General features: G+C 37.6%; 3 protein-coding genes across 5 annotated transcripts in view; all 3 read left to right on the forward strand.

Annotated features, from left to right (window-relative positions):
• Positions 1-208: 208 nt before the first annotated feature.
• On the forward strand, positions 209-2705 carry LOC120774962 (myb/SANT-like DNA-binding domain-containing protein 1). Of its 2 annotated transcripts, none has more exons than XM_040104849.1 (4): positions 209-983; positions 1159-1915; positions 1982-2115; positions 2192-2705. In XM_040104849.1, exons 2-4 carry the CDS (start codon positions 1695-1697, stop codon positions 2512-2514), a joined length of 678 nt encoding a protein of 225 aa, XP_039960783.1. In that variant the 5' UTR covers positions 209-983; positions 1159-1694; the 3' UTR covers positions 2515-2705. The 2 variants fall into 2 exon arrangements, with proteins under 2 accessions (XP_039960783.1, XP_039960784.1); XM_040104850.1 differs by having other exon boundaries at positions 209-331.
• A 102-nt stretch (positions 2706-2807) lies between these two features.
• LOC120774961 (kelch-like protein 5) lies at positions 2808-4909 on the forward strand. Its single transcript, XM_040104848.1, has 6 exons — positions 2808-3017; positions 3372-3734; positions 3807-4111; positions 4173-4383; positions 4439-4540; positions 4597-4909. Exons 1-6 carry the CDS (start codon positions 2952-2954, stop codon positions 4825-4827), a joined length of 1278 nt encoding a protein of 425 aa, XP_039960782.1. The 5' UTR covers positions 2808-2951; the 3' UTR covers positions 4828-4909.
• Positions 4910-5283: 374 nt separating this feature from the next.
• Positions 5284-22342, forward strand: part of LOC120774529 (protein singed) — a 60876-nt gene continuing 43817 nt past the window's right edge. The window contains exons 1-2 of one of the 2 annotated variants that reach the window (XM_040104238.1): positions 5284-5397; positions 6086-6316. The gene's annotated coding sequence lies outside the window, so the exon portion shown is untranslated. The remainder of the gene's footprint in view (positions 5398-6085; positions 6317-22342) is intronic. The other variant, XM_040104240.1, reaches the window with a different exon arrangement.

Here is a 22342-nt window from a genome sequence, read left to right on the forward strand (position 1 = left end):
ACTTAATAAAAGTTAGGTTAATAATTTGAATTTGAATACATATTTATAAACTAAAAGAAGCATTCTTAAGTGAAAAAAGAGAGAAAGACGGTTAAGAAATATCTATGCATATTTCTTAAGTAATTCCACTTTCGATTTTTGCACTGCTAACCGTCGCGTTGGTAACACCGCAACAGCTGGTTATTATGGTATGAAAATTATTAACATTTGTAGTTTCTGCGCCTGCATATATTTATTTAATGTTTAACTTTCCTGCGAATATTTGTGTTAACTATAAGATTTTTTAAAAAAGTAACGGGAAATCGATACATAAATATGTTACATGTATTGCGTACGTATACATACATATGTATGTATATTGTCAAATAAGTTGCTATGTGTAATATGTTGATGAGTATTTAATATTCACGAAAGTATTACTAAGCATTGGTTGTTTTGTGTAATCGCAAGTTGTAATTTACAACTATAGTGTCATAATGTATACCTATAACACCCAAGGGAAATCGGATGTGATGAAAATTTCTCCTAAATCAGTTGATCATCATTGCGTCCATTTATTAAAGCATCCTTTACACTCTCTTTGCCATTAGGGTCCAATTTGACAGCAACTGCAAGACACAGAAATCTACGCCTACTAAACACAAGAAAAAGCTCAGCGGCGTTACGCATGCGCAAAGCATGTGGCGTGCAACAGATCGGACATGCTGAGACCATGCTATTGAATTTTCTTTAACTCAGCTATTTCTTTCTTTTCATGCTATAGTTTCGCGAAAATTAACAGAGCATGCGTTGTCTTAATTGTTAACGCTTTTTAATGCACTTTTATTTGCGAAAAAAAACTGTTAGTGTAACAATTTGCAAAGTGTTGTTTGGTTTTTAAAGTAATTGGTTGGTTGGACACACGCTATGGACTAGTGATTCATGCTACTTAGGTTCAGTTAAATGCATGTATGCCAATCATATAGACGCATCTATAACCATGTGTATGTTTAAGTTTAGTGATGATAAACTAAATGCATTTTAATTAATGGTTAAGTTTACTGATTTCTACTCGATTTAAATTTTTTTTTTATTTTGAAGCATGTAATTTTGTAAATAAATCATTTAGATTTAATTGCCATGTTTTTTGATGCGTTACAAATTTAGAATTTATTGCAGCGATTCATCACTCATCAAATATTTATGGGGTTTTTGCTCAACTTATGTGCCAGTAAAAAATCGCGTTAATTTTTACTATTAAAATCTAGTGATCACAAGATTTTGGTGTTTATTGTAAATGCTTCCTATAAACATGATGTTTACTATAGAATTCAAGCTGAATATGCATGACATCCATATGCGTAAGCGAATATGCAAGGGTGGCAATGCGTTTAGTTGCGTTGATAGTCCTCATCGTTGCATGAAGCAACTTCTATGCATATTCAATCCAAATTTCCAATTTCTAAACCTTTCGAACACGCGTTAGCCATGAAGCTCATCGACAACGAACTTATGTATTCAACTCAACTGTCAAACTGACGCATACGCTTACGCAAATTATGCAGTTCAGCTTAAGCATCAATAAACTCACCTTAAACACCACATTTATTTGGTGTTATGAAACCCTATATATCAAGAGTTGGGCCACACTGTTGCACAAAATATAAACAAATAAGTTGTAAATAGCAAGGAAAACCTCGACTGTGCAAATAATTATGGAAAGTGCTGTAAAGGAAAGGAGAAAGCGTACTTTCTGGAATGAAACGACAGAAGCTTACTTTGTCGATTTGTGGGAGCAACAACGTGACCAATTACTCGGTGCGAAGAAAAATACTCACATTTACCAGGAGATGTCCGACGAGTTGGCTAAACACGGCATGGAACTCTCTGTGCTCGATGTCAAATACAAAATAACCAACTTGACTGCTAAGTACAGGTAAACAGTAAAAGGTATGCAAAGCAACGAGTAAATATTGAAACATTTTCGATTTGTTTCTTCTAGAAAATGCAGTATGGACTTAGCAACATCCAGTGCGCCGGTGGTGTGGCCATTATACGAACAGGTGCACAGAATAATAAGCCGTAAATCTGTCAACACCACCGATGCTTCATCTGAAGAGAGCATGGAACATAAAGGTACATACATAGTTAATTCTTTCAAAATGATTTAGCTAAACTATACTATCTAACTATTTATATTTGATTTATTTAGTACCCGTTAACTTAGAAGCTTTTTTGACACCGCTGGCGGCGCCTTTGTCTTCGCCTTCCTTCGATTCCCACGCAATTACATCGCCTCCGCCAGATAGCACACAATTGCCCGCGTCCACAAATGTGCGCGCATCGAAAACACAAAACTCGGAAAAAATAATTTCAATGTGCGAAAGCTTGAAGGCATCAGCCGACGAGAAAAACCAACTTATGAGAGAAATGGTCAAAGTGGAAAGGGAGAAGTTGGAAGTTTTGAAAGATTTGCGCGATGACAATAAGAAACTTACACAAGCAATAATGGACTACTTGAGTAGAAAACAGTAATGAGTAATTATTTACTATGTTTTTTTTTTATATAATTAATTTAAGTTATTTGATTTGAACTCGATATCCTAAACTCCAGACTTTGTTACCTGGATGATGCAGCAGGTTTATACTTAAGAAAAAGATAAGAAATAAAAAATACTTTAATTTGTGTTTTTAATTCCAAATAAACTATTTTACTGGAAACATCAGCACTCCATCATGACTGAATTTTTTGTTTAATAAATTTGAGTAATCAATTTTGTAATTTCATTTATTGTGAAATCGTAGTTCGGTACTTTCCCCCTTCGCATTGTTAATCAATGCCGTTACATATCTACAAACATACGTATATACATATAATAGTTTAGCGTGCAACGCGCTTTTAGTCACTCGCTGTCGTCTCTTCCGTAAATACATACCTGGAGGTCTGAATGTGAGAAGTTTAGTCACCAAATATGGCGTCATCGATTGGACAGTTAAAAGATCAATCCATAAGCCTTGTGATACAAAACTTTGCACAGGTAAATGTAGTCTTTAATAAAAATCTATCTGAAAGCGAATTTCTTCGAAAGTTATCAAAGTGTTTCATTCCTTTTTTTGCGTAAATAAATTGATATGAGATAAGATTGTGCGAGTATGTGCGATTTTTATCGGCAAAATATCGCGTTAGATCATCAGGCAGCCGATTAATTTATTTTAAATAGTTTTCCATACAAAAGCTAGATTTTGATCGGTCAGTTTATGACTCCTAATAATAAATACCAGCTACTAAATATTACAATTTCTAGATTTCATTCAGTTAACCAGTCATATACATATACAAAAACAACGTTAAAATAAATTAAATTATCGCCAAATTCGATTTCTATTAACAGGTGATCAATAGCACAGAGTTTCTCGACTACACACCGGAAATACTACAACAAATTGTAAGTGCCGATGAACTGAATATCGATTGTGAAGTGGATGTCTTTCAGGCGCTTATGCGTTGGTACGAGCATGATAAAGAAACTCGCAGAAAAGATCTTTCCCAGCTCATAACCGCGCTGAAACTCGGTCAATTTGATGCCGCATTCATAACAAAGTACATAAAACCTCTGCTAAATGGCGACCAAGTAGCAACCGAAGCATTGTCATTGCTGAGCGTATCGAACGATACCGATAGTCGGTTAATGCCCGATTATTTAAAGGCGCGGAAAGAGCGGAAATGCCGGCTGCTGATTTTGAATGATGTAAAAGTGCGTAAAAATATTATTTTTTTTATTATTTTTACCGTTCATTGCAATCTAATATAATATCTGATGTTGCAGAAGCTCAAACCCACGCTGCGTTTCAACATGTCGCTCAACAAATGGCAGACGTGCTTTGAATTTAGATTTATCGATTACAGTTATGCTGTCTTTTATCACAATAACTCGCTGCTATTCGTTGGTGGCCGCACTCGAGGCACTCAGCGGAATAACACCATTAAATGCCTTGATTTGCAAACCTTTGAGTGGCAGCAAATGTCGGCGATGTCTCAACGTCGTGATGACTTGTGCGCGGTGCTGCTGGGCGGGAACATTTACGCTTTCGGCGGACACGATGGCGATGAACCCTTTGATACAGCGGAAATGTGAGTGCACAACCTCTGAAAGTAAACACTCCAAAAAATTGTAGCCGTTATTTTGATTTAGGTACGATATAGCGACGAATCAATGGCACCTACTGCCCGCTATGGCCCATCACAGATACGGCGCAGGTGCCACCGTTTACGATGGCAAAATTTACATATTCGGTGGTCTGAGCATAGACTGTCGGCCACTAAGTGCAGTGGAATGCTATGATCCGCTTACAAATACTTGGATAAGTTGCTGTGATATGCATGGAGCACGTGGTTGGCCGGGCGTAAGTTGCAAGAAAATAGTAGAATGTTACAGTAATTTGAGGTTATGTTTTGTAGGTTACAGTATTAGATGGTTTGATATACATTATTGGTGGTTACAACGAAGGCTATGTAGCTACTGCCGAGTGTTTCGATCCACAGCTAAATACTTGGAGAGAGGTTTGTAAAATGTGCGAAAAGTTTACGCTTTTCATTCTCAAGTAAATAAATTGCAGATTGCACCGTTAAATGTTGCACGCTTCGGTATATATGCCATCGTAGTTGACAACCGAATACGGGCTCTGGGCGGACACGATGTGTACACGGTCGAGGAATATGATAGGGAGAATGACAAGTGGATTGAAAAAACACCGTTACCTGTTTATGGTATATTCAGCTGTGTGGAAGTGCCAAACCATATAGTAAATAAGTTGCAATCGCGTTATTCTGCCAAAGAGAATAATTAGAAAATAAATATAAATAATAAAATATGGATTAATAAATAAAATAATATGTTAATATAAATATACTGGTAAGCCAAAACAGAAAGAGGAATAAAATAATGTTTCAATAAAACCGTTGGTGCATGCGGGAATAACATATTCTGCCCACTAGGAAAACATAAGTACATATGTAATTTTTCAGTTTCTGTACACTAACAGTCGTTATTACAGAGCATGTCAAATTACAGCGCAGAGTAGTGTATTCTCTACTCGCTACTCTCCAGCGCCGATGTAACATTGCACACATTTCAATTTGGGAATTTATATATTTAGCGTACACTGTGGCAACCATCCGCCTGCGGCGCAACTCAAACATGTTCGCGATCAGTGCTTACAGACGCAGTTATTTTTGTTTGAAAATGGCAGCACTGCGTCCAGTCAGGCCGGCAGCGGGTTTCTTTCGAGCCGGCGACGAACGAACAATTCATTCGAGCTAGCAACGCGTTATGAGCGATAGTTGTGGAAATAATTGTGCAAGTTTTGTTAATTGCAGGCGGTTTCCAGCAATCTTGTGTTAAAAAAAAAAATAACTATGTAAGAAAATTAATATAAAATGAGCCAAAATCAGTTTTAAACAATTTAAATATTAGTACTTTGTATCGGAAGGATTTTTCTATGATACCAAATTCATTTTGTTTCATTTGCACATAAATAGAAAATTTTGACAAGTGCGTCGAGTATCCTTTGTGTGCTTAAAAAATTAAAAAAAAAATAAGCAAATGGGAGGGGTGTGTGGGGTAGACAAGTTGCTTGTTTGGGATATGTCTGTACACATATGCATGTGCGTAGATGCAGATGTATGCGGTGATGCTGCTGTTGCCTTTTACCGGTGTTTGTCGTTAATAGGAGCAGCGAAACCGCCCTTTTTGCTTTTGTCGATTGCCACACAAACAAATTGTCACAAAGGATATTTTGATTGCAATTCATTTTTGATTTCTTTAAATAATCATTATATATTTTTTTATCTGACTTTTAGTGTTTTGAAAAATTTGTTTTGAAATTGGCTCATTTTGTTCATCTTTTTATAAATAAAATTGAGTACATTGTGCAAAAGAAATATTTTACAATTTTGACATTCGCCCAAATTTGTAAGAATTGTGTGAAAACATTTCTGCGCATTTGCGCACACACATAAAGGTTGAAATTAAAAAAAAAAACGTGAAAACGCTGGAGTAAGTTGGTAATAATTTGTATATTTGGTGATTTGTTTAACTACTTCTAGTGCAAAATAATTACTGCAGTGTTCATATAACAAATAAAAAATTAAATAAAGCTATACTGAAGAGTTTAGCTAAAAATAATTAAAATATTTACAATAATTCAATAGTCGTGGGTGTGCAATATTTTTGAGACATAAAGCTGCAACTGTCGAGCAAAAAGCATTCGCGAAAAACCTCAGAAGCAATCAAGGCGAAGAACAACGAATTTTTCTTGAAAAACTGAAGCTGAAAGTGTAAGTTTTATATTTAAAAATTGTTGATTATTATTTTTTGCATAAAATGTACTAGGATGTGTGTATAGAATTAGCGAAATTTTTTTTTGACTTTCTTGAAGACAAGTCAAATCTTTGTCTGCAAACCTAATTTATCTCCATATAATATTATGCATAATTTGCATTAATTTCAAATCCCTCCCCATAATTATACAGTTTTCGTTATTTCTTTAGCTTTTCTTTGATTTCGTTGTCGGCTTATTCGTCTACTTTCCGGCGATTGCATGTAGTTTTCTGTTTTTGGCTCTTTTTGTGTGTGTGTATGTTTGTGTGTACGCACATATTTGTCTGCTTGCATTTTCGACCGGCTTCCTCACCTTGGCATTGGTGGTGGATTAGCTGCTTGTTTATCAAGTTGTTTATAACTACACGGCGTTGCCACCTTTAACATGTAGAGTTCTGCGGATTGCAGAAAAGCTTATTGGCTCTTGAAAGGAAAATAATGCATACATATGTATGTATGTATATAAAACAGTCAGAAAATCATGAATTAATAGAATTCTGCATTGAAAAGTATTTATTGTCTAATTACTTGACAGTTGACGTCTCTAAGATAGTTTGCCCCAAATAAAGTGCCGCTTGAGGGTATGCATTAAATGCATGGTATATGTACATATGCGTTTGTGTGTATGTTGGGAATGTGACAACTTGATTTGCCATTTATTTATCTCTGCGCCTCTGTATGTGTGTGTATAAAACGTCACAATCAGTTGTCCAACAGCATTCTGTTTACCTGTAATTTTTACTTGCTGCTTGCTGTTGTTTGTGCTTCGCTCTTGTGTATTTTCCTTTTGAATTATGTTTGCGCTGATTTCTTGTTTTCTAGTATGTTTTTCAATATTGTGTTTTTTACTGCGTGTTGATTTTCTTTTAATTAGCTTTGCACAGTTGCTTGTTGTTAGCATGGACGCTCCAATTGCATTGGCAATGACAATTACACATAACGCTAATTACTGTAGTAGCGCATGAAAAGCGTATATATATTCATGCATACATAATTACATGCACATATTTACAATAGATGAACAAATTTTATAAGAAAATGCACATATTTTATAACAACTTCTGGTTGCAGTGTTCAGAGGGTTTTTATAAGAGCAGAGACGTCAGTTAAATTTGACATATGGTTTATTCCTTTTGCGTTTGCATTTTTTATGCCTTTAAAATTTGTGCTGCTATTTATAAAGTAGACAAAAATGTGGAACATGTCAAAAAATTGCTGAAAAATGTTCGCAATAAAACCATTTAGTTTCATTATTAGGTTTGAGTTAAAAAAATAATTTTTCAATCAGCCGAAAGCAGCTGTCAAGCGCAATATTTTTCTCAGTTATATCCTTCAAGGAAAACAACAACAAAATTATGTTTATACAAATTTTCTGATTGCAAAACCTACTTACAAAAGCTCATAAAAACAAGTACATGTTTAAGTGAAATTTAACGATCAGCTGTTTTGTGCTGAAAATATAAAATAGTTGAAAAACACAACCAGAACCAAATTAATTAAAATATTTAAAATTCTATTATTCATTTATAATATTTTGCTTTAAATGGAATTTTTATAATTATTATTTGTATGTCATTTCCTTTTAAACATATTTACATTTCTGTTAATATAAATTAATTTGATTTTATTACAAGTAGCAAATATTCCAATTTATGTATTCCTCCGTAGTTATACGTGCCGGTGTATTGACATTTTACTTCACCGGCGTTTTGACTCATCATCGTCATCCCTTCCGTCTTGTGCGTCCATCTTCTCAATTGTCTGCTTTCATGTATGTATCCGTTGGCGTAGTTCCTTTGCATTGAATGTATTCCGTATTCCATAAGTTGCTGGTGCTTTTGCTCGACGTTCAATTACCAACAGGATCTTTTGTGTGAATTTAGGGCGTGTGCTTTATGGCTTCCCGTAGTTTGTGGACAAGTACCCATGCACCGGAGAGTGGCTACAGCATACATTCAATCTACCCAATGTTTCGTTTCATTTCCTACACTTGAGCACAGAGGGAGGATGTGTTGAAAGTAGGATAAAAATAAATTTGTATAAATGTATTGCTATCACAGATGAAGTAAAGCACATAGGCACACACATACATACATACAAGCATAGTCCCCAGTGCACCATTGACGAGTTTGCTTTGTGAAACGTGGATTCTTCCCAAGGCGGCTTTTGTTTGATGAAAATAAAGAAAAGTGCAAATGAAATAGGAAAACAAAAACAGTCGTGCACAATAGTTTGTATGCCAATGGATTTTTAGTCAAGTAATGTACCAAGAGTTTGTGGTTGAATGAGTTTTGTTGTGTCCAAATAGGAAATCAGTGAAAATAATGCTTTAAAAGCGGTTAATATGTGTTTCGCATTGTAGCATTTACTGTTATAACTACACCCACGAATGTGGCTTAAAATAAAATGCAGAATTTTCATTGAGATAAAGCAATTGACATTACGCACAAATATTTTGGCAAGTGATAAAATTCCACCCCTAATCAATTGGGGAAAATAGCAAAGAGGAGATAAGCGAAAATCGACCCTTGTGTACCGGCATATGGTCGAATTTCGCGCTGGCACAGACACACACATATGCGTTGAGTTGAACATACAAGTATTTGCCGGTACGAAGATTGTCCCACAACGAATTTTCTGACAATAAACGGGCAGGATTCTTGCTTATGATATAGATTTGCTGAAATATAATGTGTGGGTAGTTGTTGTTCCTAGCAAAATTTTAGTATGAATTCAAAGAAGTTTTGCTTTTAATAAAATATGTGCGATCTTTACAATTTCCGTCAACTTTTTCCTACAGAGAACTCGCAAAAACACATACATTAGATACATAAATCAGCTTGCAAATCACGCACGCATATGTTTTCGTTTTTCTTTTGGTAATAGTGAAGTGATTTTTTGCCTAAATAACATCCCTGCCAATATATTTGCGAGTGGAAAAATACTTGCTAAGAGAAGAAATGTTTATTTTTGTAAGGGAAATCAACATTTAGAATACAGGAAAACCTAAAATCAGTTTAAGGCTGAACACATGTGTAAAGCAAATTTCAAATAAGGACTTCCCCGAAAATTCTGCATGTCATCTGTACTTTTCCATCAAGGTTAAGACCTTTTCAATCTTTCAGTATAATTACAAATTCCTGTCACGTTGCCTAAGTGTTGGACGTAACTGAATTTATTGGTGTCAAATGCAATGATCGTTGCCTCGCACTTTTCACATACACACAAATTTCTGTAGGAATTAGTAAACTCGACGTGTTAGTTACGTATTTTCAATTTTACGAGTCTAATTGCTCGCTACCGAATAATATCAGAGTCATCACACCGGCTCGTCGTCATCATGCCACCACCGCAGCGCAGTGACTTGACTACCTTTTTATATATTTTTTATTTTATTTCATCCTATATTACTTGCTTCCGTTTATTGCGCCGGAAGTGCCGTGCGCGCTCGCCCGCCAGGTATACGCTAGTCATCGCCGCTAAGTCATTCTGAAGCAAGTCGTGTGTGCATCGATATTTATGCGTGAACGCTTAACCACTTATGTACATATTTATGTGTTTTCAGTACGTTTACGAATGCTTAAGTATTTTATATACACGCACAACATTTATAAATATTCCAGCAGTACAGATCGTTCGATCCAACAACGAGTGCAGCGCGCGTGGCGAGTTCATTGCCACTGCTCAAGAGAGTCCTTAGTTGTTGCATATTTCTTAAATGAATTTAGATTTTATTTTCTTAATAAGTTCAAAGTCGGAAAATCTTTGCTTTGGAATCTTCGGGTGTGGGATTTATTTTGATATGAAAGTTGGCGTAAATATACCTCATTTGTTATACCCTGTACAGGATATTTTTAGTTTGCGACGAAGTTTGTACAAATCTAGAAGGAAACGTCGGAGACACGATGTAACTGGGCAAAGGAGTACAGACTTGACCTTAATAAAAGCACTCGATTGCGTTAAGATTCCAACTGTCAATAACGCTAAGATTTTAGGTGTGACTTTTGATTGCCTACATATGCTTCTTCACTCCTCACACGATTGCGATTATTTCCTCGGTACAGAGTCGCACCAAAGTCCTCAAGTCGCTAGCCTGTAGCACAAGAGGAAACGTAAAGAAACGTTGTTGGCAACATACAAGGTAATCGGCCAGCCAGTCCTTAACCACGCCGCACCAATATGGTCACCTGGATGCAATGAAATGCAGACGAGGCAGCTACAAACATGTCAGCACATTGCACTCTGAACTACGGTCCATGATGTCTACCATCGAATACCGCCAAAGTGCGGACCGTATGCTCCCAGTTAAAGAGCATAATAAACTCCTCTCCAAGCAGTTGCTGCTGGTGTTCTTTCGCAGAAATCATCTCTGCATTCACCTGCTTGGAGTGGAATCTCGTACTAGAAACATCAAGAGGTCCTTCCTCAACTACGTCTACGACATAAAACAATACTCCGACCGGACTTTGGACGCAACTAACTTCAGACATGCACCGACCGCCATTCACAGTGGAGCCGACTCCCTCCCAGTGAATGGCGTACTTGGAGTCAAATTACCAGCCATTGCAGACGAAAAGCTCGAATTGCCGCGAGAATCGAGAGTGACCCTTTCGCAGCAGGTTAAGGTTATCCAGAACAGACCCTGACATATCCAGCATAGTTATTTCCATCGTGCAATGAGTCCCCTTATGACACTAATCATCTCTTTGCATGTCGTGCTAACCCTACACCTCTGACTCCTCGCTACCTATGGTCCAACCCCGTCGAAACAGCACGTTTTCTGAGCCTACAATTCGATGACCTCGATGACAACTTATCTAACCCTTATCATCCTAACGGTGATTAGGTACCAGCTTCAACAACAACAAAAAGGCCATGTCCAAAAAAAAAAAAGACATTTTGAGCTTGAAATCAACGTTTGACAATTAGGATTGTTCTCAAAACCTACACTGAATTATCTGAATAAAATTTTCAGATCTGACTGACACTGCAACCGAAGTTAACGTTTTCTTGTTTTATTTTTATATTATAACTCTCTTACTATAAGTACATATGTACATGAGTATATGGACTTCTTTTCAACTGACCAACAAAAAATCTCGCGTGCATTTCCATCACGTGTCATTGTTACCCACAACACATCCATAGCTATGCCAATTGATGTCAAAGGATTAGCCCACATGCAGATTTGTCAACATTCAGCGACTGCACGCATATTAATCTTCCATCAACACGCACACAAAGAACCTCACACATACATAAGTACATACATATTTACTTGTGTTTATGTAGGAAAATGTGTGATTGCCCTTGAAATTGCTTGATTACAACACCAGCGCTCCACAGCACTACCGCTGTGGCGTCTTCGTCTTTCAAATGCATGTCATCAACATTTGCCACCCTTTGTTTGACCTCCAACTTCGTCTTTCCCCCCACTCAATACATTTTGTCGCGTTTCTTTGCACTTTTCTAGACGCTCCTGTATATCAATTTCACTGCTTGCCAGCCAGTTCGGTCTGTCGTCCAGCAATGGGAGGCCGTTTGGCAGGCAGACTCCATGAGCTGCTGTTGACTTGACGCGCATTTATGTATGTGAGTGTGTCAATATACATACATAAGAATGTGTTATAGATATGTATAACACATCTTGTACCTTCTTTCTCACAACAAAAACCGAGTGTTTGTACGTGAGTGTCGGCTGCCAGAGCCAGTATTTATCTGCAGCTTCATTTGTTCCTCGCGGCGCTGTTTATTGGTTTTTGGTTTGCTGTCTTTGTTTCGTTTCGCGTTTCGCGGAGTTTCGTTGCGTGGCCTCGGTACACAAATGCGTCTGAAATGTTGACTTCGAATTCGATTCTGCTGTGCATGCTGGGCGCCCAGTAGGTTGTCCTTTTACATCGCCAAGCGGTTGACTGTGAATGGTGTGCCGTTGCACGTACACATCTCCACTTTCTGGGCTTTCTGTGCGTGTGTTGGTTTGTGTTGTTGTTGCCGTTTAGTGCGCCTGCGTCTGAAGGGCCCGTGACAGCCGTTTGCCGGTTGTCAACGTCTGCTCGTTGGTTGCCAGGTTACGGGCTGCTGTCATACATACATACAATCATATGCATATGCTTGTTGTTGTAGCCCAACAATTTGCCATTCAGCTTAATTGCAACGACAAAACATAGTATGGCACGGCACAGTAGTTGCTTTTGCTTTTTCGCCATTTTCTGCGCGTTTTTCCCACTTAAATTTGCCGTGTACTTATATACTTACTTATGTATGTTTATATATTTGCTTATAGCAAAAACTATAGTTTTCGTCCGCACAACTGTAACGTGTGTCTCGCATGTGTCACTCATTCGGCTAAGCCGGTCTGGTTCCGCGTCTTATTTATGGCACATATTGTATTTGTTAATGGCATAGCCGCCTGTCGTCTGTCGACCGTCGACTGTGGCGTTCCTGTGTGACTGACCGTACGCTTAGTCACTCGGTCGCTGGATCCTGTAGCTCGGTGTCGATGTCGTTCCTGAGTCATAATACCATTTTTATCGAGTATTTACGAGTTTGTATGACTTTCGTCGCATTCAAAACTCGTTTATTTTGTAATCATTGTTTGTTGTTGTTACTCTGGGTAGCACTTTTGTTGAGGGCGTGAGTTGTGCGCCGCGTTTTCGTTGCATGCACGCGTTTCGCTCCCTAATTTCTTCGTGTTTGCACCATCCGCTACCGAAGTGCATGCAAAAAAATATTTGTAAGTGTATGTGTGTGTATGTGCTTAATAAATATGTAGGTATGTATGTATATATTTGCTTTGCGCCGCCTTTGTCCTGATTTCGTTGCGGGAAACACACCCTGACTTTGTTATTATTTGTGCATTTTTCGGCTATTTGCCCGATCTCTAATTGAAAATCAATAATATTGAGGTGTTGCTACATAATGCAGTGCATATGTGTAATATTTATAAATGTATGTATGTATGTATGTATATAAATACATACATGTGTACAGCAGTGTTAATGAAAATAGTTCCTGTGGGTGCTAACTATAAAACAGAAAAATTAGGTTTAGGCAAGTGTTAGAGAGATTTCAAGAGAGCTCGGATGGAACCCGTTTTCAGTCGATCGAAGAGATAAAACAAAATTCGTGCGTGGGGTCCTGACCTCGTGTCATAAGGATTTGAGCCCATGCCTACTTGACCATAAGCCTAAGTTGCGTTCTACTTGGTACTTTTGCTGTTGCTAGAACTCGTTTAACATTCCTCCAAGGTTTTTCGATTGAATTTTGTCCAGGACATCATTGCGAACCACTGATGATCTTTCTGCGATTATTATTTTTTTGTTTTTTTTTTAGGTTTCGGCAAATTTTTTGGTTGAATTGCAAGAAATTTCGACATCATATTCATAAACTCATTTCTCGTCATCAATAATGATGTGTTCGATGAAGGGAGGATCCTCAGCTATGTTGTCAAGCATAATTTTTTTTACTGACAACTGATGTCGTTTTTGCAAAATTTGTTGAGTCGATTATTAAGACATTTTGAGATTCTATCTTTCTCTCTCATTGGTGACAACGTCTGATTGTGTTTAACGTGGGATCCTGCTGTCGACAGCTTAACTCCACGGTGCTCAAAAGCACAACGGATCAATACAATGCGCCGATCAACGCCCTGAAAACTGGGTAAACATTTTCATTTTTCTCATTGGTGACAGCAGAACGAGCATCAAGACCTGCTTCTTTAACTTCTTTGATGTCATCGTCATTAACAGAGTTGGATGCGCGACTCGCAATAGGCAAGTTTTCAATTACTGCACGACCTTCACTGAACACCTTGCGCCACTCAAACCCTTCATTGCCACAATCGTCAAATTATTTGTGGAAATACTGTAATCAATATGCGGAAATAGACTTTTCTTCGACAATATTGGTGTTCTTACCTTGTTAACTACGCTCGGAGTATATGTCGTATATTTTTGTGACTTCAGCCCAGCAACCACGTTACCCGATGCAATCCATGGTTCCTGTACTAAAGCCACGTCGTAGCCGCCCTTCTCTAAATTGAGAAAAAGGAGGTTCTTTTGGAGGTTCACTTGGAGTAACCGCAGAGCATGTTTCGGGTCCATCACGCGATTGTCATGGTTACCTGCGCTTTGGGCACCGATGGAATTTTGCTACGGTCTACCGTCTTCAGCTTCGCCCAGCTTCCTGCAGGAAGCGTTAGTGCCGTTTCCCTTACCCATGTTAGCGTCGGGTTGTCGTTGGATTTCAAGATTTTGACTCCGCTAAGCCATCCTACTCCATCAAATGGCGGCATTGGTGCGCTCGGTTCGGCGTCCAATCTAGAGAAAAGGGCTTCCAATAGCTTCTTTGTAACTATTTTCCACTGCTCCTGTGACATTTGTCCCAGCGGGTTACTGCGGTCTATGAGCGCGACGGTCAAATGCAGTATTGCAATCTTATTGGCCGGCGCCTCTGCCTTGGACATTGTCGGTTTGTTGTCCGCGTGCTTGACGTCTAGCTTCCCGCCCACGTCTTTGCGCTTCCTCTTTTTCGAGGGCTTCTTGGGTTCGCTTTCCGTTGAACACTGCCTCTTTGCAGCGATATGCTACTCAATACGACTAGCATACTCTACGATCGCTGTGCCCACCGTTGGTAGCAGCCTCGTCTCCCACTGGCGTTTGGATCGATTTCCCAATCCGCTTCGTTCCTTTGTTGCCCTTTATTTCGAGTTTTTGATTCGGGGGTCTCTACTCCTGGCGTTTTATACCTAACGCCAGGTACCCCATTAGCAATGACCGTTGTATTACCCATTCACCTACTTCTGAGGATGCATATAAAGCAGGCCAACATAAGGGGATGATTGGGAAAATACGTCAGTCTTCGCCGTGAGCCGCCTGCTTGTAATTTAATGACTCTGACAGGAGCTAGTTTGAGTTCATGACATTGTAAGCAGCGACCCCCACTGACTAGTCGACACCTGCGCGGAGGATACAGCTAAGAGGCATTTTTGCCGACCATAAATTTAATGTTGCTTCGTTTTCGATATCATCTTAAAAGTTTGTCTGATGAGATCTCTAAAAATCCGTAAAAATCTTTTCCATAGCCAAAGAAGCTTTAAAACGAGACCGAAAAATATTATAAATTTATCTCTAAAATTTTTTGAAAGTAAAAAAAATTGAATGTATTTGAATAATTCAAGAATTTGATAATCAGGAAACTTTAGATAGAATCCAAATCGTTCAGTTTGCTTAAAAATACTTAATTCTAAATTTATATTTGAACAATAAATACATATTTTAATATATTTATTTTGTGAATTAGACATACTATACATAATTATATAGTCATGTACGTCCATTTGACCGCAAATCCCACTTACTGGAAGTCATACAAGTGTTGAGAAACCGCTAATTTTTTTAAGCTGGAAAGTCAAAACAGAGTTAAATACTTAATATTTATGTATATATATGTATATGTATATATATATTTCTATATATATACATATATATGTATATGTATGTTAAAACACAAAAATCATAACTTTCACTATCACTAAGACTTTTGCTGTCAAATTCGATCCGACCACGAGTGTGGTGTTGATAGCAACAATATAAGTGATCACACTTAAGATTATCCAAATATATTGACAAGCACAAAAATACACATTTATTTACCGATGATTTTATTTTTGTTAAGCATATGTAATATGTAGCTTGCTTATATGATAAAAAGAAATGAAGAACCACAAACAGCGCTTATCCTTAGCAGACAGACGTATTATGTATTGTATGTATCGCTGTGAGTGCGCTGTGCATGAAGGGGTTAATAGCCGGCAACCGGATTGTGCATATCTGCAGTTTAAAAATATACTCACACTGCCATTTGCTATGCGCCGCGCCAACTCGCTGCGGCCACAGCCGTGGAATGTCATATCAGACCCTGCACTTGGCAGTGCACCCAACACACACACGCACACGCACAAACAAAAAAAGCCTATGGCTAGGCGTACAAGTGCACGCAGAAACATTCTATAAAGTTGTAAAATGAAATGAGTTGAAATAAGGAAGGAGTATTTAAATTTATTACTTTCCTGTTTGCGTGAAATCAACTCGACTTCTCATAAAAGCCTCGATAAATAAAACAAAGTGCGAACGATATGTGTTATGCGTGGCGGTCGGGAGCGCAGAAAGAGGAAGGGTGTGGCGCCTGAAAGACAAGATCTTAGTGCCATTCCTTCAGCAGCATTATAATAACTTCTGAAAATGAAAGTTTTAAGCTGAAAAATCCAAATGCGCGTTCTTCTAACGCCGATAAGAAAGTGAGGTCAACAGTAGGGAGGCAGCGCGTTGAGTGGGAAAAACACAATCTTACAAGCAAAAATGCATGTACCTACATACATACATACATGTTTGTGTATGGAATTTGAGTGGATTGCATTTAAAAGTGCGGGCGACGTATGAATCATTACCGATGAAAGAATTCGGGGTTTACTTATCGCAATGCAATGGAATTTAGAAATAAAAGAATTTCCAAACATTCATCTACATGTGCATAAATGTATTATTTTAATAATTTCAACATTAAATAACGAAAAACTTACGGGATCCCGAAGTTTCGGGATTACATTTTCGGGATCCCGAATGTTAATTGGTGAACATACTTACATATACATATATGCATTATTTTAATAATTTCAACATTAAATAACGAAATACTTTCGGGATCCCGAAGTTTCGGAAAATCAAAAAAAGTGAAAATTGTTTTTTTGCAGACGTTTTTACAAAAAACTGCAAATTTTGGTAAACATTTGTCGACGATATTTTTAATAGTAGTAGGAACAGAAAAAAAATTCCGTTAAAGGCCTGTATAAAATTCAAAATCGGTTGAGTTGTCCGCGAGAAGCCTTGACAAACGCAATAAAATTAATTAAATTGAATTCTATGATAATTCTATAATTACTATTACAATTCTCGTAGTCTTGATAAGTATTTAACTGAAACTCGGACGATTATTATTAAAAATATAAATTTCTTACTAAAAATTCCAGTGATTAAAGAAAACTTCCTGCTCTTTCAAAGAATACGGGTATGGCAAACGGATATAGATATTAGATAGTGTTCAAATTTAAGCTTAGACAATACTCCTTAACCTATTCAAAAAAGAATCTTCGTTAGTAATTCGCTTTCTCTTTTGGGACACACCCAACCACTTACTTTTATAGTTTAAGGCAAAGAGAAGCAACCGCCTCTTCAAACTATTGGTTATGCTTAAATGGCAAACTCCTTTAGTTTCGCATAACCAACTATTTGCCGCATTTTGTTGCAGGCTATCCTAGCGTAGACATGTTGTTGTAGCACTATTCGGTTGAATAGTTCGCCGCTGGTGAAATGCATTTCTAACTCTTTTTGGGAGACGGTTTAGTGGTGCAAGCGGCGAAAGTTGCTGAGGTGAGCACTCCAGTGTAAAGAGTATAGCACAGCTATTAGGCCATTCCCATTTTTTATATATACCCTATACGTAATGAAAGTGTACAAAAATGATTCAGTTCGATACCTTGAAAACTGAGAGCCTAGTTCGTAGTAGAGATTGAAATAAAAATTCCCCAAGGTTTACATTCCTAGAATTATTATTTTTTTTACTTTAGGAAAGCTTAAATGCAGTTAAATTGAAAATAGGAAATTTCAGGTTAATACATAGATAAATGTATGTATCTATGGAAATTTCGATTAGAAAGTATTACTAGTGTTAACTTATGAAAATAATCTAAAAATCTGTAGAAGAAATTAGAAGAAAGTGTGAAGAAAATGTGTTATACAGAATCCAATTGGATCGATCATATTGCCCGTAGACATCGTCGGAAGGTGTGTGGCTGCGAAAGTTGCTATCAGACTCAGAGAGTTTGGGTTCCTAAAAGAACACGTGTTTGAACACTTGGAAATCCTCGAGTCGCCTTCTCTACCCATATATCGGCGAGGGTGTTGTGGGTGGGAAGAAACCTTTGGAGAGAGGGGCAGTGAGCTTCTTTACTAATGGGTTAAAGCTTGTGGGGATGGTTGGTGAAGAGGTTTACCGTCAGGAGCTCTCTATCACGTTGCAGCTATTAAGGTAGCAGTAGATTTACTCTCTTTATCCTTGAACTCGTTAACAGTGAGTTTAGGGCTGGTCAAAGTGTGCCTAACCTCGCTATCAACGGCATCGAGTTTCTTTGTGATAAGACTGGTATGGGTGCCAGGTCACAGCGGAATCACAGGAAACCGTAAAACTGATGAGCTAGCAAGAAAAGGCACCTTAGAAACACTTTCAATAGAATGGGAGCAGGTCGGTGCTCCCGTATCCTCTTGTGTTCTAATACTAGATAGCTGTGCTTCGCGGAAGCTTTTCCACCATCGGTACATGCGCTGTCGCAAAAGCCTTTTGGCCAAAGATCGATCGCAAAAGATCTAGGGATCTCTTTGACCTCAGTAACCCTAGCCTCTCTTCCTAGTTTCGGCACTTTTAACGGGCCATTGCCTTATTGGCGTCCACGCAGTAAGGCTGGGAATTCTACCAGACGCCATCTACAGAAGTTGTGTGGAAGAAGATGAAGTGGAAACAACTCAACACTTCTTTCCTGACTAACCCGCGTTTCGGAGATCAAGACTTAAACACTTGGGAGCGCATACCTTCAGACATCCCGCCAAACTGGCGGCCTTAATTTGTATTGGTTACTAAGCGTTTTGCTAATTTATAAGTTCGAACCGAGGGCACCACATGAGCTCTTTGATCAGCCATCTAATCTAACCTAACTTAACCAGTTGGATCCAAAATCTACCGAAGTTAATTTCTCTAAAATTATAGTTTTTTTTCTTATGAAGATTTAAATCTGCAATTGAATTGAAAATATACTGGTTCGCTTTTGTGCAAGTTTTAGGTTAGAAAAGAAGGTATTTCTATTTAAATTTACTTTTGAATGGAAAACGTTGGGGAAAACTAAAATACGTAAGATTCTAAACACCTTTGATGCTCTAGTCATAAATATTGAATAACTACTACTACTATGTATTAGAAACAATCTCAGCTAAGTATAATTTACGGTTATATTTTATGCCATAAATGCCTGTCGGCCAATTGGGCACTTTTACGAAGTTTCGTGTATTTACGGTAAATGTTGTACCAGCTGCGTGAACCCTCAATCGGACACGCTTTTATTGGCCGACTAGTTATTTATTTCGTTTATAAAATATACTGACTGTTATTACGAAAAATGGCCCACGAGGCACCTGGGAGCGCGCACATCTTTCAGGCGCTAGCACACTAACACACACACACAAGCATACGAAAATGCAATAAATGATAACTGTGATTTGCAAATAGCTGATAAATAAATTTATTCACGCTTTCAAAGCTCAGCGCCGCATTGAAGTCAACATTTTGATTTACTATACATACATATGTATATATTTATTGTTTACCGTTACAAAGTGGCAAGCCAGGTGAATGTAAATCGTGCCGATTGCATTTATTTTGACCTTATTGTTACGCTTGCACAACATTATATTGCTACAATATGTATGTACATATGTATACATACATACATATGTATGTACATATGTATATTGTATATATTGTATTTTATATAATATAATTGAATTTAACTAAGTCTTCGTGGTCTTGCAGCCGCTTGGGTGTAAATTGCTCGAAAAACGGCACCATAAGCGTGTGGCATGCCACCGTACTCAGCAATTAAAGCATTAAGCATACTTGCGCGCAATCAAAAGCGCTTAACGCTTATTCAAAGTGGACGCTCGATTATAAACAAAGTGCTTAATTGGTGCCAACACACACACGCACGCACACGCAGATGCCAGCCACAGTATTTATATACCGTTGCTTTTGCATATTTCACCTCACACGCTTCTTCATACAAATACATAGACAGACATATACATACATACAAAAATTTAGCCCCAATTGAGGCGCGATCTTCATTGCTTGCAATGCTTTTGCCGCCTCGACGCTGTTGAATGCGCCAGCATCTGTCATTGTGCAAGTGTGCGCCAACAATTGCGCTTCTTCTGCATAATTGAATTTCTTATTTATTTATAATGGATTCCCAATTGTTCTCCTGCATCGCCCCTGCGCTCCTCTGTCCCTCCGCTTGTCTCATTGTATAATATGCTGGTAAATACCTTTGAACCGACTCTCAGCTGATTACTAACTCTCTTCTGACCGCCGTATTCTGTCTTCCGTTGCTACTTTCACACCAACCAAAAAACAACAACAATAAAAACTTCATGCCAGAATATATCTTTATTAATATTTTTGTTGAACGTGGGAATTTGAATGACAAAGCGCCGTTCTTCGTGCCTTATTTATTCATTATTCACAAGTAATCAATACAAAGTCGAATTTCACGCCGCCACTTTTAACGGTTCATCGATTATTTGATTATTATTGTGTTTATCTGCTCGTGCACACTTCTGCTTTTATTCCAACAGCGCTGATAATAACTATTATCTATTATATTTTTTTGTTTGTTTGTATTTATTAACCGAAGTGCCACTAAAATCAGTTACCCGCTGCGGCAGCGACCTTTCCAAAACAGCGAGCGCAGCAATCACGAGTGTTGCCGAACTCGCTTGATTGTTGCTGAGATTTAATTTGAATAAATAACAAATTATTTGATGATCTGCGGACTAATTATGTGTCAATTGTGTGGAAAAGGGGGATATATTTTCGGTTAGAAGAAATGTTCTAAGTTTGAGGTTATAATTTGTTTCAATACATACATACATATGTATGCCATATTTATGCCCAGAACAGGATATAAATGATCAACATGATAAGCTAAATCGATTTAGTTAAGACTATATGTCCATCCGTGTGTACGTGTGTATAGTATGTACATGCGATCTTGTCAGTTTTTGGCATATCGGTCCGAAATTTTACAGACGTCCTTTTCTTTTCAAGAAACTCATTTGTCGGAACCGCCGTTATCGAACCACTATTGCATACATCTACCATAAAAATGGAATAAAGTGTTTGTATGGAAAGCTTTTACACTTGCCAATATATCTTGACCAAATTTGGTATGAGTTATTGTCTACAACAATGGTGCAATCTCCGTAGAAATTGTGCATAATAGATCACTAAGCATATAGTTTTTATACTCCAATCAAAAACATGTTATTCTAAGGAATATTTTGTCTTTTCAGATAGCTTCTGTGCTGCCGAAGTTACCATGTTTTCTCGTTATTAAGCATTTTATGTGAAAGTAAAATGATGTTGGCTCTGGAGGAATACTCAGAGGACTTCAATTAGCTAAACATACCGACAATAAAAAAACATCCATTTATTGTATTTTTTGTCGAATATATATGTAACACCATAGATTTGTTTAGAAAATTATTTTGCAAAACATTAGAAGTTGGGGAAATTTTTTGCTTTAACTGTAATTTTTTTATTATTCACAAAGTCGATGTCATATTTTCGATAAATTAATCTAAAGAATTTATAATACCTTCTGGTCAAAATTGACCTGGACTGACAAAAATCTACATTTTTAGGTTTTTAATGCATATTGTTATTATCACCTTCATACACTTTTATAAACATCCGTTTTATTTGATTGCCTTTAGCGAATTTCACCAAAAAATTTGGTATTTTCGGTTTCGGCACACTTTTGGAGTGCCATTCGCTAGATTATTCTACAGTTTCGATGTCATATTCATAAATCAACGTTTTGTCACCGATAATGATGCGTTAGTGAATGCAAGGGTCTTCATCTCCGTTGTTTAGCATCGTTTTTGCAATCACTACTGTCGTTTTGTAAAAGATTCAGGTCTTTTAATAGCAGTTTAGTATTATATAACCAAAATCAGTTGAGTCGTTGCATAAGAGATGCTGAGATTATTTGACGATCAACGCGACGATTTTTAAGCACTGTTTTTTTTTTCTTTATTCCTGTGAAAGTACGTTCGATGCGATTACGAGAGCTGCTACATATGTACATATATACCGGCCTA

The sequence above is a fragment of the Bactrocera tryoni genome, chromosome 4, assembly GCF_016617805.1.
Source record: "Bactrocera tryoni isolate S06 chromosome 4, CSIRO_BtryS06_freeze2, whole genome shotgun sequence".
Taxonomy (NCBI): domain Eukaryota; kingdom Metazoa; phylum Arthropoda; class Insecta; order Diptera; family Tephritidae; genus Bactrocera; species Bactrocera tryoni.

Coding starts and splice junctions, on each gene's coding strand:
- LOC120774962 (XM_040104849.1), top strand. CDS start 1,695: ATGGAAAGTGCTGTAAAGGAAAGGAGAAAGCGTACTTTCTGGAATGAA. Junction 1,916..1,981: donor AACTTGACTGCTAAGTACAG/GTAAACAGTAAA, acceptor TGTTTCTTCTAG/AAAATGCAGTATGGACTTAG. Junction 2,116..2,191: donor AGAGAGCATGGAACATAAAG/GTACATACATAG, acceptor TGATTTATTTAG/TACCCGTTAACTTAGAAGCT.
- LOC120774961 (XM_040104848.1), top strand. CDS start 2,952: ATGGCGTCATCGATTGGACAGTTAAAAGATCAATCCATAAGCCTTGTG. Junction 4,112..4,172: donor CCCTTTGATACAGCGGAAAT/GTGAGTGCACAA, acceptor ATTTTGATTTAG/GTACGATATAGCGACGAATC. Junction 4,541..4,596: donor AGCTAAATACTTGGAGAGAG/GTTTGTAAAATG, acceptor AATAAATTGCAG/ATTGCACCGTTAAATGTTGC.